A 17,359-nucleotide genomic window follows, 5' to 3' on the forward strand; every position below is an offset into this window, starting at 1 on the left:
GGGGGGCCAGCCCGGCACCACGTCTCCGGTCCCCACACGCAGGGTCCTAGCCGATGCAATTACGGCACCGTCCGACCGCCACCGACAGCGCGGGCCCGCGCCGCGCCCCACGCGAGATCAGCCCCCGCCTCCCTGGCTCCGGTACCGCTGAGTGAGGCCGAGGAGCCGACTGGAAACCGCCTCCGCGCTTCTCAGTTCCATGCGTGCGGAGGCCTCACCGCTCCCGCGTCGCTTCCGCGGTTCCGTCCCGCTCGGGAGAGACGACGAGAACTCCCCTCACACATCCCGCTGCCCTGGCGCATAGGCACGGCGCGCCACCCGCTCAGGTGCCGCGCCGCCGCGAGGCACGCCGGGAGCTGTAGTCCCAAGAGCGAGCGGCCCGTCCTCCGCAGCTGGCTACACAAGGGGAACAAACGGGCCCTGCGGGTCGCCGGGCTCCTCCACAGACAGGGGCCTCCTGCAGCCCCTCCACAGACAGGGGCCAGGCTCGCGGCAGCACCCCGCGCGAACTCTGTTGTGGTAAACGCGGGACGTAGAGAAGCAGGCTCCTGTACAGTCGTTTTCTCAGAGCTGGTTTCTATTTAATAGGAGCAAAACACCGGGGAAAACATTCCGCACAGCAATACTCTTTTGCCAGCTCACTGTCCACTTCTGGTTTCTGCTGCATCCTAGAAGCCAGGCTTTATCTGGCTACTGTTATATCAGTAAAGGCACATAAAAAGGTTTTCTCAACCTGTCTGGCTACAGCTCGAACACTTCAGAAGTGCAGTCATCTCAGAGACGGTTCCGTCATGTTCAAACACAACCAGCCAGCAGGGCAAAACCTTACCAGGGGACAGAATGGCAGCTCTATCCAGTATTACTTCATTCACAGCGTTGAAAATTCATACAGCACATGGACAGAATCTTTGGTTTGCTAGCTGGCACCAGACCACTTCATTGCAATTGAGCCTTCAAAAAGCCTTGCATGCCTTTAAGAGTAACACAAACCAAATGGGAAACACTTTCAAGTGTGTGAAGCCCTTCCCCCTGCTTTCTCCTTTAATGTAGATATATGCTATTGTTTTCTACCTTTCCAAGAGGTAAATATAGTTGATGCTTATCACCTGCACATCACAAATCCAGGCATGACAACGTGACATAAAGTACTTTGACCATGTGAAGACTTATTTTAAAACTTTGCAGTAGGAGTTGAAAACAGTATTAAAATCAACCATTGAAACAGTTCTTTGCTAGAGTAACAACTTGTATCTCAAGTAATTATAACCTGCATGGCTGTACTCTATTTACACCAATTCCTTTAATAATTTCAATGGCTTGCATGTTTTGTAATAAACTTAAGTGCACTACTGTGTATTATGAAATACCACAACCAGCCAGGTAGTAAACTGTAAGGAATTATTACATGCTGTAATCATATGTATATTCTTAGCTTTCTTTACAACCATTACCATGAAATTGCAACTTCAGGTAATATACTAAAACTTTACTTTGAGGTTTGATTTTAATGAAAAGCTACCCTAGGGGTAAGAAAGAGTTCCATTTCCAGAATTCATATCATTCTGAGTCTCTCTGCTTACTTTGTCAGCTACAAGAAAATTAATTTGGATCTTTTATAAGCAAAGTTTACAACATTTTGACACCTGAGGATAGCTTCATAATACAAGCTTCTGGCAGCAATGATGTCTAAGTAAATCTGCATCCTCTACCAGAAACTTACTCTTTCTTCTATGTCACAGCATTATCCCTCACTATTAATTCTGCTAATGTGTGTTTAAGGAGCCACACTACCAGCTGCAATAAAAGGCGAAGGAAGTGGGGAGGAAGGGAGAGGAAGGGGGAGAAAGCCTTACAAAAAAGGTAGAGAGACTCTTTTGTTATCCAAGGAATTAATGGAACACAGTTGGACTATGATTTTAATGGTAGATTAATACGAGCAAACTGCAAGCATGAAAAAAGTGATAAAATGCAACTGGAACACAGCTTACCTTTACTCTGAGCCTCACATCATCATGTAGGACCACCTACATGTATGTCCAACAGCTGCTCAGTTTGGCAGGTAGCTCCTCAGGTCCAAATAAAAATAAATAAATAAAATTGCATCCATTTATCCATCTCCTCACACAAAACTGGCTGCTATTATTAGAGAAGCATGTATCAGTCCCAAGGTAGTTTTCAACCTCTGAAAGTCAATGTAGAAAGGGCAAACTGCAGGCAGTTGATGGCTGCATCTAAGTCTGGAACATGATGCTCAGTGAATAACCAATGCTAAAACAGAGTAAGAATTCCATGCATGGAGCACTCTTGGATTAACATCTCTTCATGCTTTCTCCTGCACACTTTTTTCCTCATATATGTAATTATAGCATGTCATAATTCTTTCAGATAGCATTATGTCTATCAAATTTAAATCAGTAACATTTAATAATTTGGAGAGTAATCTCCCCTCACTATCTATACTATTGTGATTTTACTCAATATTCAATGTATTAACATGACAGCAGCACCCCGACAAATCTCCAAAGCTAACAGGAGACAGAAATCTGCACCTTACCAACTACAACTCTCTTTTCACCTAATAAAACAGGAAACTGAAGATTGACTGCCTGTATACTGAGAAACACCCTAATAGATAAGAATAGGCATACCCAGTAAAACAGCTTCAAGGGATCTTCCATGTTAGAGAAGCAAAAATATTTACTGGAGAAAAACAAACAAACAAACAAACAAGCAACAAACTATTACCCCTCCTCAGCATTTTCTACTAAACCACAATATTCATTTTCTATGAATACCTGGATTGCTTTAGAAGCTTGCCACAAGTGAAGCTTCTTTTCTCTTGCTCCTTCAGAAGAACCTACTTCTATGGAAGTAATGAGACAGAAAGAACCTACTACTGAATGTATTTAATTTTCACTTTGACACAGTTGTCATTTACCCTATTCCTCTTCCCTTCTACACACTAGGTATAAAACAGTAAAAAAGAACACATGCACACATTCAAATGTAAGTATGTGCTTTGTAGTGCCGCACTGTCATCCTTGAAAAGTAATACCAACATGTAAAACATAACCGCCTCTCTTTCAAACAGAAAAGAAACAACACCTACTTTTGCACAGATCTTAGAAACTACAGCAATGCTGAAGATTCTCACTTCAGTTTTTCAGACTGAGCTTTTTCCTCAATCAACTCCTTCCTAAGAAGGTCTTCTGAAATGAAAAGCCTGAATAAGTTCTGGGCCTGTGTTATACCACACTGAAGTCCAAAAGCATGTCAGAATTCCAGCCAGAGTGGAATGCAAGCACAGACCCTCTGCATGAGAAAGATCAGCACATCAGATTTCTTTTGCATGCTATCATTTCAATGCTGTAATAAATCTTATGATAAAAACACAATATTCTTTGCACAAAGGGCTTCCTCCCTTACAACACACTGTCAGTAATTATTTTCCTATTTTTTAAACAATAAGCACACAGAGGTGGAACTAGGAAAGGTTACTTGGATGCTGCCTAATAAGATGTGGAATTCCTGTTGGCAGCTTACAGCAATGATAGATGCCTCTTATTCTGTTGCAGGATGCAGCATATCTCTGCAGTAACAGGCTGGCAGAGACACAAAGAACTGCTTTTGTTTTATTTGTAATTGCTGCTGACTGTTTGCCAAGTTCCTCCCTACACTCCCCCCAAAATAAATATTTATACACACATAAATGGATAAATACACATAACACATAAAAGCACATGTAGTGATAAACAGAGAATATTTTAAAACAGGGCAGACAAATGAGCCCACAATGTATGATTTAAAGAAGAACCACAATGTATGATTTAAAAAAGAAAGTCTGAGAAATATAATTATGGGCATATTAGGAAAAAGAAGTGATTTACTTTATATGGCATGGTAATAAACCTGAAGAAAAGTATAAATCAGAATGACCCCCTACTTTTCCTGTTTAATTTCCAGAGTTATATCTCTTTTAATCTGCTTCTTCCTTTATAATAGCATTCCATTTTGTATGATTTATATAAAGATAAATGAAGGGCTTAATTCACCAGACGTGTGGTATCTGTACTGTCAGCAATTTCAAATAGTGCTACACTTTTCTTAAAACACTGTACTGGTTCTGGCTGGGATGGAGTTAAGTTTCCCTGCAGCACTGCATACAGTGCTGTGTTCTGCACCTGTAGCTAGAACAGAATTGGTATCACACCAGTGTGGTGTCTACTGCTGAGCAATACTGGCACAGCATCATGACTCCCTTTAACCCCCCAAGAGCCAGTGGGCTGCGGGTGGGCAAGAGGTGGGGTGGGAACACCACCAGGGCAGCTGACCTAAACAAACCAAAGGTATATTCCATGACATATGATGTCACAGTCAGTAATAAAAAGTGGAAAAAGGGAGGAGAGGGGAGAGGTGGGCTCTCGTGAAAATATCTGTCCTCCTGAACAACAGTGCTAGGCACATTGAGGCCATGCTTCAAGGACGTGGTGGTCAAACATTGCTCATTGGTGGGAAGTAGAGAGCTATTTTTTTCCTCTGTGCTTCCAGACAGCCTTTTCTTTTTTTTTCTTTTTTTTTTTTTCCCTTTCCCCCTTTTCCTTTACTCTTTAGTTAAATTATTTAATTAATAATTTCCCCTTAATAATTATTTTTCCTTTAATTAAATTATCCTTATCTCAACTCATGAGTTTATTTATTTTTTTCCCTTTTCTTCTTTCCCCTCCTTAGAAGAGGAGGGGGAGTGAGAGAACAATTGTGGTAGAGTTCAGCTGCCTAGAAAGGTGAAACCACCACAAACACACTCTTCGTTACTTTGTTATGGCCTTGTGAAACAGATCTTACTCTTTAACCAACTTTAGCACAGATGAGATCCTCAGCATTTTGCAGACACAGAAAATACTTTGGAAGTGATTCCAGACTCTTAGATGGGAATATAGCTGGTACATCTCAACCTGACAAGTAATGATACTAGCAGGATTTCAAAACAACTCTCTATCAGTCAATTTTATCTCCTTGGCTTTCCACAAAGAGCATAAATACACTTTTAGTGACACCTTTAAAGGATTAATGTTCCCTTTATAGCCACACCACTTAGTAACTCTCTGCTGGTGATGCACCTCACATCTTCTGAAGCAAGCCAAACAAAATACTTACATAATATAAAGGGATCCAAGAAGAGACCTGATGTTCCATTTCCTTTTATTAGATGAAATCAAAACCACTCATCTTTTCCATAACCAAATTGCTACAAAGACATCTAGAAGCAAAGTTCTAAAAAGCAGGCTAAGCCACAAATACTGAAGTTTTGGTTTTGGTGTTTTATTTATTTATTTATTTTTAAATGTTTGCAGAATAAATAATGAGATCTTGAAAACTCTGGGCTAGAGTAAGATGGCTCAAATTATAATTAAGTCCACATAACCAGCATTTTCTATCTCATCCATTTTGAATCTTCAAATGCAGTTAACCAACTAGGAACAGCAGTCATAACGACAGGTAGAAATCAGACCACTTTTATCTTGCCCAGAAGGTTTGCATTAGCTTCCATCCATAAACATTCTAGTGCACAGCCAAACTTTACTCACTGTTACTACTTCCAAGCTTGCCTCTTCACACTGTCTATTCAATGTACCTGTGCAGACCTGAACTGGCAGAAGTTGACCTGGCAAGTTTGAGATTCTACACTCTTCTATAATCCCCATCTCTGAAGGCTCTCCCAGCATGCATTCAAACCAACCATATGAGAGTCAAACTACTTAATTTAAGCTCCTGAACTAGCTATATCTCCAAATTTATATATCTATATATCCATATATATATCCTTATATATATATATATACATGCATATGTGGCAACGGCTCCAAAGGAGCAGACTCATCTGCTTCCTAGTACCCTGCTGTATGTTGATCGTTTATGGGATTGTAAAGTTATCACACCATTTCAACTGCCTACAGAGAGTTTTCTGTGGAGAGTATTCAGTATGCCTGCAAGTAGCAGAAACCAGCCAGTTCCAAGTTAGCCGAGGAGACATGAAAGTTTTGCTGCTCTTGATTGAAGACACCCTTCACACTATTAAATTAAAATACTGGACATGCATGGCAACTTCCCTGAAAGCAATGGAATTTATAAGGAAGCTAGACAGTATCATACTGAACACTGAGGAAAAGCCAGTCATCACAGTTGGTGGAGAGAGCAATAAGAGAGAACTGATAACATACTAATACTACAGGAACACTTAAAATACTTAGAAGTAAAGAACCAGAAGAACCACGATAACATTCTCTAAAGTGTATATGGCACCACACTTGACACCAAACAGGCAGGCAGAATCTCAGCAGGAAATGGAGAATTTGGTATTCTAGACCAAAAAGGTCTAGAAAAAAAAAAGGGGGGGTATCTTGCAATTACACAGCTGGTGCAAAGAATGATGAAAATCCAAACAAAACCCAGCTAATCTGATAAATCCCAAAACAAAACATGAGTTGTTAAAAAAAAAAAAAAAAAGAGAGAGAGAGAGAGAGAGAACAACTGATGAAAAGATGAAAATTTTGAAGCAGGCTAATGCACAAAATGTGTAACTTGGGGGGGGGAAGGCCATTACGCTATATTTTCTTCTGGGAAAAAATGGTATCTTACATAGGTCGAACTAAGGCAATTATCTTCTAAAATGTACTGAAAACTTTTCAAGATTGACTCAACTCTAGATATTTTTGCAGATAGCTGGTAAAGCCAGATGTTTCTCTCTATATATAAATTATTATCAGTAATTAAAATGTTTTAGATACTTCAGCAAAGCAGTGGATAAAGAAAAAAAATAAAAGTTTTAAAGAAAACAAGATAACACTTCCTTTTAAAAACATTCTAAATTTCCCACATGAAAAATTCATCTATACATTTCTAGGGACAGTTTTGAATGACTTGTAAAGCAAAATAAAAGGACAAGATTTTTTTTTTTCCTGTAGGCAAAACATTCTTATGTCTCTGAGAATATGTGTGTGCCTATCTATACATATACAAAGACATAAATACCATTGAATATACATATAGAACCCATGTCAAAGAAAACATTGCCTTATCAAGGGCCGGCAGGTTCACCCACAGACCTCATTCGGATAAGTTAGTTCTTCATAGATCTTCTGTTTCTTGGTTTATTTTAGACAGATCTCTGAAGGCGTTTTTTCTGTTTTCCCATCTTTCAGAGTCACCACCAAGCCGGGCAGGCCGCTGCCGAACAACGGAAAGAACGTACAGCTCGTCCGCCCCTCTCAGGCTGGCGGTGCCTGTACCAGCCGGCGCGGCTGCCCTCAGAAAGCCCGACTGCAGGGCCCGGCACCGCCGCGCCCGGGGCCCGCCCACAGCCCGCGATGCCGGAGCGGCGGCGCTTGCCGGCACCACCCCGCCGGCCGAGAGCCCGCAGTTCTCGGACGCTCCCGAGCCAGGTAGTTACCAGAGAACTCTCAGAGGCGCCGGGCACCAGCAGCAGCTGGAGGTGAAGCTGTCCGGCGCACCTGAGAAGGGCATCAGGACGCTTCCCGCCGCGGTGCCCCGGCTCTCCCGTCGGTTTCGGATCTCCCCTGTTAACGCAGACCAGGCGAGCGCATTGGGGCGGAGGCCGCCGGCAAGTGTTGCGCTGCGGCCCGGCGCCGCGGCAGCCCATGTCTCCTCCGCCGCACGCCATGGCGCAGGCCGCGGAGCCCGGGTCCTAGAGCCCGCGGGTCCACGGCGCGGGCCGCAGAGAGGGCGCTGGCGTTGTTCACTAGGCAGCTCGAGCGAGGGACGCGGAGCCCTGCTTCGGTCATTGTCCCGGCCAGAGTCAGTGCCTCAGTAGCTCAGTCCCTCCAGTGTCTCTTGTTTTTGAGACCGTCGTTCTCATCCTGTTTTGGCTGGACACAGGTTTATGAGCGGTCTGAAGGTGACCACAAATTTTGCATGCTGTGGCAGTGAAGGCATCCTCTTCGAAGGAAGGACTAGGGCTGCACTTAATGCAGAAGCATTAGTGGAGAAGGAGTGACAGACAGCTGGGGAGGGCTGTCTTCCCAGCTCTCAGATGGATGACAGGCACTTTTCTGATGATAGTATGCTGAACACAGTGCTCAGGCACTGTGACAGCTGGTTGCTTCACATTCCTTCTGCCTGTGATGAGTGAGAGGGTGGTTAAGTGAGGGGACTGCTTGTTCCTCCTTTCTGTGTCGAGTGTGTGCATTGTCATGCCAAGTAGGGGAGACACAGTCTCAGTCTGTGCCTCAGTTTCTGAGGACTGTCACCTACAGAGGGCTGGAGTTAGCTGGGCACCTAAGTGAAACTGTCAGACCTTCACGGCTACTTGACATCCTGGTAATGAAACAGAGCCAGAGAAGGTGACCGAAGTAGCATAGAGTCAGCCTTAATTGTGGCAACAATTACTTACCACAGACTAGGGCATAGTTCGGAGGGGGGGGGGGGGGGGGGAGGGGGCCCGGCCTGTTCGGTCTTTTGCAGATGTTAACTGTTCGGTCTTTTGCAGATGCTGAGGTGTACCCTGACAGTTGAAGGAGCGTCACAGCTGGGAGCTCTGCAGAGATATGGGGCCAACAACTTATTGTCAGGATTGTAAACTCTGATGCCTGATCAGTAAATGAGTAAACTATAAACCCAGACAAATACTGAGTCCCACCCAATAAATTAATAAACTATAACCCCTGAGTAAGAAACCCTCAACTACGACCACTGTAAACAATAATTGAAAGACACTGAACCCTCAGTTTTAAGAAATACAAGAACATATGAGGAAGAAAACTGTAGTGCCACTGAGCTCTCTTCTGTGACCCAATAACCAAAATTCCATACTGCTGGGCCAAGCATGTCTGTCCTGTCCTCTTTTTTTTTTTCCTCTCTCTCTCTGTCCTGCTCCCTGTGCCATTCCTTCTCTATTCTTCTTTCCTTCTTCCTGTCCTTTTTCTCTCTTTCTCTCTGTCCTGCTCACTGTCCCTGGTTTATTTTTCTATAGGTCACTGTCCCTGTCTTTCTTCCCACTAATTTATTGTTCTCTTGATTCCTCTGTCCCAATCTGTGTCCCTCTGTTTCTCTTTGATTCTCTGCCCTTTCTTCTCCTTGCTCTCTATTCCTTCCTATGTCCTGCTCCCTGTCCCTGTTTTTTCTTCCTCCATCTGTCCTGCCACCCATCACTGTTTTTCCTCCTCCATTCCTTTTGTGGGGTAAAGTTGGTGTTCCAGAAGAGAAAGAGAGCTCCATGCAGCCAGCGCCTGGGGAGCAGCCTCTTCATCCCTGCCAGCAGGATGGGAGAGCCTCAGGCCGGCCCCGAGGGGCTGCATGGAGGCCACAGGCCTCAACATGCCAAAAGGGGCTTCCCGGGAGGCAAAGGCCAAGAGCCGTGACATGCCCCTATGACAGAGGGTCACACTGGCTGGGCCGACGGCAGGCAGAAAGCCGCTGGGGCTGCAGGAGCAGGGAAACAGACCTCCCCTGCTTACAGGAAGGCCTCGGGGTCTGGTGAGCCCCATCTCCCCTTTGGGTGCGGAGACGCTGCCTCTTGCCCTGCTACAGGGGGGGCGCACTCTCTGGGCAGCCAGAGGAGCAACAGGCTAAAAGGCCAAAAAAAGCGCAAAGACCCAGCCCTGCTTACAGGGAGGGCACCCAGCACAAACCAGCTACGCTCTCACGTGACCGCAGCCCCGGTGACAGGGGATTCCCTTTGCCCTGGCTGCCTTTCTCTTGCCACCTCATCAGTCCTCCGCTCCTCTTGCCTCACAGCTCCACACCAGGACTCTTCTTTCTTCCTCCTCCACCACCAGATGCTGCAAAAAGGAAGGACGCCTTGAGACAGGACAAGAGCCAGCTCCTACAGCTGAAGGATATGGGGATGCCCACTGTGTCCATCTGTTCTCTTGTTACCACGGTTTTTCCCTGCAAAAATGCTTAGTTTCTCCCCTTCTAGGTACCTCCAATTTTAATCCATAAATGTAGTTTCTTATCCTCTAATGCTATCACAGAATTTCCCTCACAAAACAGTAAATTTCCCCCTAGGTTTCATTAGATTTTCTCCCCGCCCAGTGTCACTCTTCATGTTCCGCAGTTCCGGGGACAGGGAATGCCTCGGGCGGGGGGCAGGAACCTCGGGATGCGGATGCAGGGCTAGCTGCCGGACATGATGGGGGGCCGGTCAGAAAGCTCGAGGCTGGCTCCAGGCCGTCCACAGGCACAGGTGGCTGTGAGCACCCACCGTGCCCTGCAGCATGCCGGGAGTTGTGGTCGTTGGGCTCTGGGCTTCCGGTTGGCCAAGTTGCTTTCCGGGGCACGCCGGGAAATGTAGTTTCACGTTGCCACTCAGATTCCAAGCCCGGAGCGGCACGTGGGTAGTTTGGAACAGCAGTTCTTTCCTCCGCGTCAGTGAAGCGGGGTGCCATTTCTTGCCGTTTTCGTGCGGTGTTCTGCCTGGTTTCCGCTGCTTCCCTTTTCGAGCAGACGGTTTTGGAAGCTGTGGCTGCAGTTCTGCTTCCGCGCATGGGCGGAGACGGCTGGGTCGGCACGGGCGCCGGGCCGGTGTCGGGTGACACCTGCTGGCCAAATAGCGGTACTGCAGGGGAAGAAGAGTCACGGCGGCGACTCGCTCTCTGCTCCCACCTGCTGGACAAAAATTGGTATTGCAGAAGGAGATACGCAGCACATGCGCAGTAGCGGCACGTGGCACTCTGCTCCCACCTGCTGATGAAGAATCGGCACTGCACGAGGAGAGTCTTCGCGCATGAGCCATAGCCGTGGCCAGGCCTCGTGCCCCGCAGAATGCCGGGAGTTGTGGTCTTTAGGCTTCGGGACTCTGTACTTCCGGTCGGCCATGTTGGTTTCCTGGGCATGTCGGGAAATGTAGTTTTGCATTACTGCTCGGCTTCCAAACCAGGAGCGGCACGTTGCTCAGGGCAGTTATTTCTTCCCCTCCCTCAACAGTGTGGTGTGCATTTTTTTCTGCTGTTTTCATGTGTACTTTTCCGCGCGGATTCCGCTGCTTACGTTAACGACAAAACGGTTTGTGAAGCCGTACCTGCCGTTCTTGGCACGGGCAAGTGCCGCACTCTGCCGTCACCTCCTGGCCGAAGAGCGGTACTGCAGGCGGAGAAGCACCACAGCTGCGACTCGCATTCTTCTCCCACCTGCTGGACAAAAATAAGTACTGCAAGCGAACATACGCTGCGCATACGCAGTAGTGGCGCGTTGAACTCTTCTCCCACCTGCTGGCGAAGAATGGGTACTGCAGGCAGAGATGCACTGCGCATGCGCTATTGCCGCGTCCAGGCCTCGTGCCCCACAGCATGCCGGGAGTTGTGGTCCTTGGGCTCCGGCCGGGCTTCCGGTCGGCCATGTTTGTTCCCGGGGCATGCCGGGAGTCGTAGTTTTGCATTGCCGTTCGGCTTCCATGCCAAGAGCAGCACGTTACTCAGAAAAGTTATTTCCTTCCCGAGAGAGGACGGGGTATATTTTTCTGCCTGTGATTGCGGCGCCACCTGGGCAGAGTTTCGCGTGGCACCACCCGGGCAGAATCTCAGATACAGCTAACGAGCAGCTGAGGGAAAGGAGCTGGGAAGAGAGGCATTGCAGCAGGTACGCTGTGGTTGTGAAGTGCCTCAGGGTGTGCTTTTTCTCTTGTCTCTGCAGGTGCCTAGTGTAGTCTTGGACAGGGAAATCCCCATGTCACGGAGCAGTGACGGAAGGTGAGAGTGTTGTCAGCCTGGTTGTCCCTTAACCAAAGTGAAAGCAAGATGTTCAGGTGTTTCCCTCTGAGGGTCTGAGGTGAGGCTGTTTGGGATAGAGGAGCAGTGTGGCAGGTGGTTGCTTGCAAACACAGTGGTCATTTTGTCCTTTAGTATTCCCAGGTGGCATGGGTGATGCTGGCCGCTCCTTTTCAGCTTGGATCTAATTTCCAGGTACAGAGGCAACTGGACTGCTGTTTTGAAATGATAAAATTAAATATGGGGTCACTTATGTGTTTGAGGGATGAGTGCTGATGCTGGCAGCTGAATGTTTATTTCTGACTGTGTTTTCCTCTGTTCAGTCTGAAACGCAGTGTGCAGTACAGTACGTCACGACCCAAGCTGCCTCTGGAGTGACTCTGGTGAGTGATGAACAGAGGTAGATGTTATTTTGGGGCTGCAGTTTTCATTACAGTTATTTTACTACATGAAATAGAGTAAAATTACAGTTTGCCTTTTAGAGGTGCTATAGGTGGCTTAATAGAACAGGTGGAAGCATCTCTGTGTGGGGTAGGTAAGCAGCTGAGGTAAAGGAGCGGATGAGAGTAATTGTCCTAGGGGTGCTGTGGCTTTTGCTACTGTAGTTGCTTTCTCTTCTGTTTATCAGGTACCACAGGCAAGGTGGGCTGCGATAGTCTTTAGAACAGGAGCAAAGCAGGTCACTGGAATGCTGCATTGTTCCTGAGAAAGGTGTTGTAGAGGAAAAGGGTGGTCTGGCATGGCAGTTCCTGATGGCGATCTGTTTCCGCAGGTGAAGAGGTGCCTGAAGCCCTGTCCCATGTGGGCTGAGCACGTCCCGCTGAGGATGAAGCCTGCTTTCCAGCATGTCCCAAAGCTGTGTTGGGGCTGAAATGCTGTGTCTGATTTGGGTTGGGGTTGTGCCTTGGTGAGTGTGGGGATGGGTTTTAAGTTGGTGCAGCAGAGGGCCGGGATCCAGTGTCCTGTAGTGTGTTTTGACCCATCAGCATAGCCTTTTGGTTTTAAGATAGCCTACTCAGGTGCCTGATTTTTTTCCTGCAAGTGATGTTACTACATGGAATTGTTTTGTTTTATTTGCTGTGTAATCTGTTATGCTCCTAGATTTTTTTCCCTACGTAAAAGAAAGGTTTGAGGTACTTCCAGCTGAAAAGGTTTCAGGTACTTGCTTGGTCATATTGTCCTTTCAATATTCAAAGCTGAAGCAGAAGCATGGGGATTATTGCTTCTAGAAAAACCCCAGTTCTCTTGTCTGCACTCTGCATGCTGTTGAGCCAAGCCAGATTGGAAAAAAAACAAACAAACAAACAAACAAACAAACCAGCTGCTGCTTCTCCTGCAGCAGCGCCGCCCGGGCAAAGTTTAGCTCATGAGCCAAAGTTTAGCTCATGAGGGTATACGAGCCCCAGGCATGCCTTCAGAGAGCTCATTGTGCCTGGGCTGCTCTTTGGGGTAAGTGCTTTGTTTTTCTTCAGTCAGTTGCAGGGTTCTTTATTCAGGTTGGAGTCTATGGATTTCTAGATTTTCAGTGCTTGGAATTCACTTTATAGAGGGATATTCAGCAGAGGTTGCTGGCTCACTTGTTTTAGGGATGGTGGGGTACACTTCTGTTTTTAGGTTATATTTTAATCTGTAGCTGTATCAAACCTCTTGTGTAATTCTCCAGAGGACTGGAAAAGGCTGAGTACACGCTGCAAGAGGCTTGTCTGCATAGGCGCGGTATTATGAAGAGACCGAGCAGGGTCATATCAGAGTTACCTTATTAAATTCTAAAGGATGTCAGTGATTGCGCGGCGCCGCCCGGGACGAGTTTAGCGCGGCGCCGCCCGGGACGAGTTTAGCGCGGCGCCAGCCAAATGGCAATGTTAGTTTGTGTGTTCTAGGTCCCTTATGATTCTCACAGAAGTATGGGGCTTACGGTGAGTCTTTGCCTGTATGTCAAATATTATTAAAGTTCCAACTGTGGTGTTAAATGATGGAGCAGGGTTTAGGAGAAACGTATCATCAAAGCTCCCTGTGGAAGCATGTATCAGAAAACAGCAGCAGCAGGCAGGTAAGTTGTGGTCTTTTTCAGGGTTAGGGACGGTTTGTTTATATTTTGGAGCTTTTGCCTGTGGTTTTGCTTGCTGTGGAGTCTTTAGACTTTGCAGCCTCCTAGATTTTAAGTGCTTGGTATTCACTTTGGAGAGGTATGTTTAGGAGAGGTTGCCAGCTACCTTGTTTTTGGGAAATGGTCGGGTACGGTTCCTTTTTTTTAAGTCATATTTTAATCTCTAGATATATCAAGCCATTTGCGTAAGTCTCTAGGGGATTCACGCAGAGCTTCAGTACGCATCGCAAGGGGCTTGACCACATAAGCGCAGTATTATGACGAGACTGAGCAAGGTCACCTTTTTCATCTGTAAAGGGTAAGTCTGTGGTTACCCCTGTTGGGGCTGCTGTGCATTCATGGCCTTTGGGCATTTGTGGACCTGAGAGTGTTTGTTTTTCTGGCTCTGGTCTCTGTGTTTGAGTCCCCTGCAAGGGGCTGTACTGCTTGTGAGTCCATCACGGACATGACCTTCTCTTTTTGTTTCTTGTAGCCCAGGTCGTGAGCACGGCACCTTGAACGAGGCATTAGTGTGAGTGGGTTGCAGTGTGGGCCCTGAGCTGGTCAGTGGATTTTGTTAGTTTGTTTTGCCTGTCAGGCAGGCTTTGCAAGCACCTTGTGACAGCGGAGTACAACTCCTGCCACGTTCCTGAGGCGCGCCAGACATCAGCGGTTCCAGTTCCTGAAATGCTGGAGATGCTCGGAGCGCAAGGGGAGCAGGGAGCGTGATGCATCTCTTTGGGATGTGAGGTGAGCGAAGCGGTGGTATTGGGTTGGGGGACGTGGGTCCGGGGCTTCTTGGCTGTTGGGGTAGGGGAGCAAAGGAGTGGGTATAGACTGTTTTGTGGATTGTCAGATTTGTCTGTTCTTTCTCCTTGGTCTAAGCCATGTGACCTTAGCTCGGCACAGTCGTGAACGGAAGCGCTAAGCCTGGATCGGGAAGGTGAGTGCAGAAAAGTTGGAAAGCGGGCATTGTCTTTGGTTTGCTAGTCTTTTGGTCCACCTCGGGGTGATTCCTCTTTTCTGGGGATGAAGAAGATACTGGGAACATTGTAGTTGGCCTCTGTGGTCCACATTGAGAATGGATTCTGATCCCTGAGAATTGAGTTCAGGGGCAAATGCTGTGTGTTGGGAGGTAGTTGGCAGGGGAAGGCGGGGAGTTGTCTAGAGGGTGTCTATGTGACTTCAGTAGCAGAGCAGGTCAGGTGACTACTGTTTTGTTTCTGAGGTGGGTGTTTCAGAGGAAGAATTTTGGCTGCCATGCCAGCGCCTGATGGCGCTTTCTTTCTGCAGGTGAAGAGGAGCCTCGTGCCTGAAGCAACATCCTGGCTAGCCTTTGTGTTCCTTGTTGAGGATGGAACCTGCCTCCCAGCATTCCCAAGCTAAGCTGGGGGGCAGGTTCTATGTTTGAGTCGGGGTTGTGAATGGACACACAGGGCGAGGGTCTGTGCTTTTAAGTCATTGCAGCGGATGGGGCCTGTCAGGATGGATCGGGTCAGTCAGAGAGATCATGTGAGGGGTTTCTGTCAGGTACAGCTTGAGCACGTGCCAGGCAGGGCAGTTCCAGCTTGGTGTCTGTGTTCTGTGTTGTCTGTGCTGTGCTGTTGCTCTTGGTGCTCGTCAGGCCCTGGGGCAGCCATCCTGAGGGAACTGAACACTTGACCTCATTGGAATAATGCTGACGCTCAGTCGGAAGCTGAGCCCCTCTTGTCTTGCAGTGGGAGCTTAAAGAGCTCACTACCTCTATGCGTGTAATTTTTTTTGTATCAAATGTTTCTTAAAATGATCATCATATGTTAAGCGTTCCTCAGGTCTTGATATCCTCCTTGCTTTTTGCACTGGACAGCTTAGAGAGGCAACTTGGTAGCCACGCCGAAGGTCCTAAATGCTCGTTTCATCATCGTAGGGCTGATCTGAGCACTTCTTGACTTGCAGCCACAGCTTAAAGTGCAGATGCGTTTCAGGTCTTGTACATCATATTCGGTTTCAGATCGCATCTGTTTCCATCCTCGCTGTTGCGGAAGTCACGTGGGCTTCATCAGGAGCTCTTGCTTGGGAATTCATTTCCGAAGCGTTTTTCTTATGGGGTTTGCAGTGCCCATTGTTCCGGTCTCTTGTCCTAAAGGCAGGCTATTTATGCCTCCATCATCCCAGTTCTGGCGGTTGCTTCCAGTCGCAGATCGTGGCATTTGAGTCTCTCCTTGGGTGTGCTGCAGAGCACCTGTTCTGACTTGCTGTTGCTGCAGGGCTTCCCTCTGGGAGTCTTTTTTATTCTTTTTTTTGGGGGGGGTGGGGGAGCAGGCTTGTGTTCTGTTTTTTGTTTGTAACGTTTATAGTGTACCTGTGTGTTTGTTTGGCCTGGAGCTGTCCTGCCTGGCAGTTAGTGATGGTAGCTAATGTGGGGGTCCATCGGTGTAGTAATACATTGTCCGGACTGTTTTGGCAAAAACATCTGGTCTGCCTCTGGGCACGTACTGAAGGGCAGCTGGCACAGAGTCATCTCCGTAGTGTTTGGCAGATGCGGAAGGGGAGGCTTGAGTTGCTTGCGAGCAGCTGTTCGCATGAATAATGCTTGAATAATGCTAGAGGAGGGGTAAGCTCGCAGATGTGGAGTGTTTTTTTTTTTTTTTTTTTTTTTTTCTCCTGACTTAGATAAACCTTGGGAGGAACCGGTCAAAGGAAAGAGTGCCTTCTGGAACTGTCAAGCCCTCATTTGGTGGCTCGGTGACTGGCTTGGTCTACTTGTGAGGTGCTGAGGGAAGTTGTCTGCTGTTCCAAAATGATAAAAATAAAAAATGGGGTCCCTTGTGTCGTTGAGGGATGGGTGCTAATGCTGGCAGCTGAATGGTTATCTTCTGACTATGTTTTCGTGTGTTGAAGCTGAAAGGCAGCCTGCAACCTAGGACGTCATCCCAGCCAGAGCTGCCTCTGGCAAGGTGAGTGATGCAGCAGTTCCTTTTGCGTTGCCGTTCTCAGTGTCATTCTAAGTGTCCCCGCTTTGCCTTTTCGAGGTGTTGTAGCTGGCTTAAGAGGGCAGATGGACGCTTCTGTCTCGGGGACAGGTGAGTGGGCAGAGGTAAGGCAGCCAGTGAGAGTAACTCTGCTGTGGTCTTGGGGTTCTGAGCTTCCTGGTGGCCACGGTGGGTTCGTGATTCTCATCTCCCTGCCTTTTTTCTCCGGGTAAAAAAATGGAGTGTTTCAGGTTGCCGCCGCACAACTTCCCAGCCGCAAGCGCCACGTTGCTCGAGGCTGTTGCTTCCTCCCTAAGACAGCGTGGGGTGCAAGTTTCTGCCGTTTTCCTTTGTGCTTGTTCCGGGCAAATAGGGTGGGAATCCAGGCGGTGGCTCTCGTGGAGGCCGTCTACGGCCACCTGCTGTTGAGGCAGCGGTAGTGCAGTAGCGCCCGAGGAAGCGCATGCGCAGTGGCTCCCGAGGGCGCCTCCAGCCGCCATCTTTGGTGAGTGGAGTGTACCGCGGGCGGTGCATGCGCAGTGGCGCCCGAGGGCCCCTCCGGCCGCCATCTTTGGTGAGTGGAGTGTACCGCGGGAGGCGCA

The 17,359-nt window shown here is 47.7% G+C and overlaps 2 protein-coding genes and 2 long non-coding RNA genes across 19 annotated transcripts in view; 2 read left to right on the top strand and 2 right to left on the bottom strand.

Moving 5' to 3' along the window:
* Positions 1–9,787, bottom strand: part of GARNL3 (GTPase activating Rap/RanGAP domain like 3) — a 57,624-nt gene extending 47,837 nt beyond the window's left edge. For 10 of the 15 annotated variants that reach the window (XM_035341843.1, XM_035341834.1, XM_035341832.1 and 7 more), the window contains exon 1: positions 7,448–8,435. In XM_035341843.1, the coding sequence (XP_035197734.1) occupies positions 7,448–7,521 (74 nt within the window). In that variant the 5' untranslated portion in view covers positions 7,522–8,435. Of the gene's footprint in view, positions 1–145; positions 331–7,103; positions 7,225–7,447; positions 8,436–9,644 lie in introns of those variants that run through there. The other 5 variants (XM_035341831.1, XM_035341830.1, XM_035341840.1 and 2 more) reach the window with 5 other exon arrangements.
* On the bottom strand, positions 8,874–10,850 carry LOC118175589. The gene is made up of 2 exons (XM_035341952.1): positions 10,237–10,850; positions 8,874–9,794 (listed from the first exon to the last, which is right to left on the bottom strand). Exons 1-2 carry the CDS (start codon positions 10,848–10,850, stop codon positions 9,656–9,658), a joined length of 753 nt encoding a protein of 250 aa, XP_035197843.1. The 3' UTR covers positions 8,874–9,655.
* Positions 10,851–11,500: 650 nt separating this feature from the next.
* On the top strand, positions 11,501–11,994 carry LOC118175527. The gene is made up of 2 exons (XR_004755005.1): positions 11,501–11,702; positions 11,865–11,994. It is a non-coding gene; the product is annotated as an uncharacterized LOC118175527 (long non-coding RNA).
* Positions 11,995–14,060: 2,066 nt separating this feature from the next.
* LOC118175530 lies at positions 14,061–16,637 on the top strand. Of its 2 annotated transcripts, none has more exons than XR_004755008.1 (3): positions 14,061–14,125; positions 14,300–14,749; positions 16,459–16,637. It is a non-coding gene; the product is annotated as an uncharacterized LOC118175530 (long non-coding RNA). The 2 variants fall into 2 exon arrangements; XR_004755007.1 differs by lacking the exon at positions 16,459–16,637 and adding an exon at positions 15,100–15,410.
* Positions 16,638–17,359: the final 722 nt, after the last annotated feature.

This window comes from Oxyura jamaicensis, chromosome 17, assembly GCF_011077185.1.
Source record: "Oxyura jamaicensis isolate SHBP4307 breed ruddy duck chromosome 17, BPBGC_Ojam_1.0, whole genome shotgun sequence".
In the NCBI taxonomy this organism is placed as follows: Eukaryota; Metazoa; Chordata; class Aves; order Anseriformes; family Anatidae; genus Oxyura; species Oxyura jamaicensis.

Bases quoted from the DNA above. Each gene is read 5' to 3' on its own strand.
- LOC118175589 (XM_035341952.1), bottom strand. From the start codon at position 10,850: ATGCCCAGGAAACCAACATGGCCGACCGGAAGTACAGAGTCCCGAAGC. The intron at 9,795-10,236 runs GCATGCTGCAGG...TCCTTTTTGCAG, and splicing joins CCCAACGACCACAACTCCCG to CATCTGGTGGTGGAGGAGGA.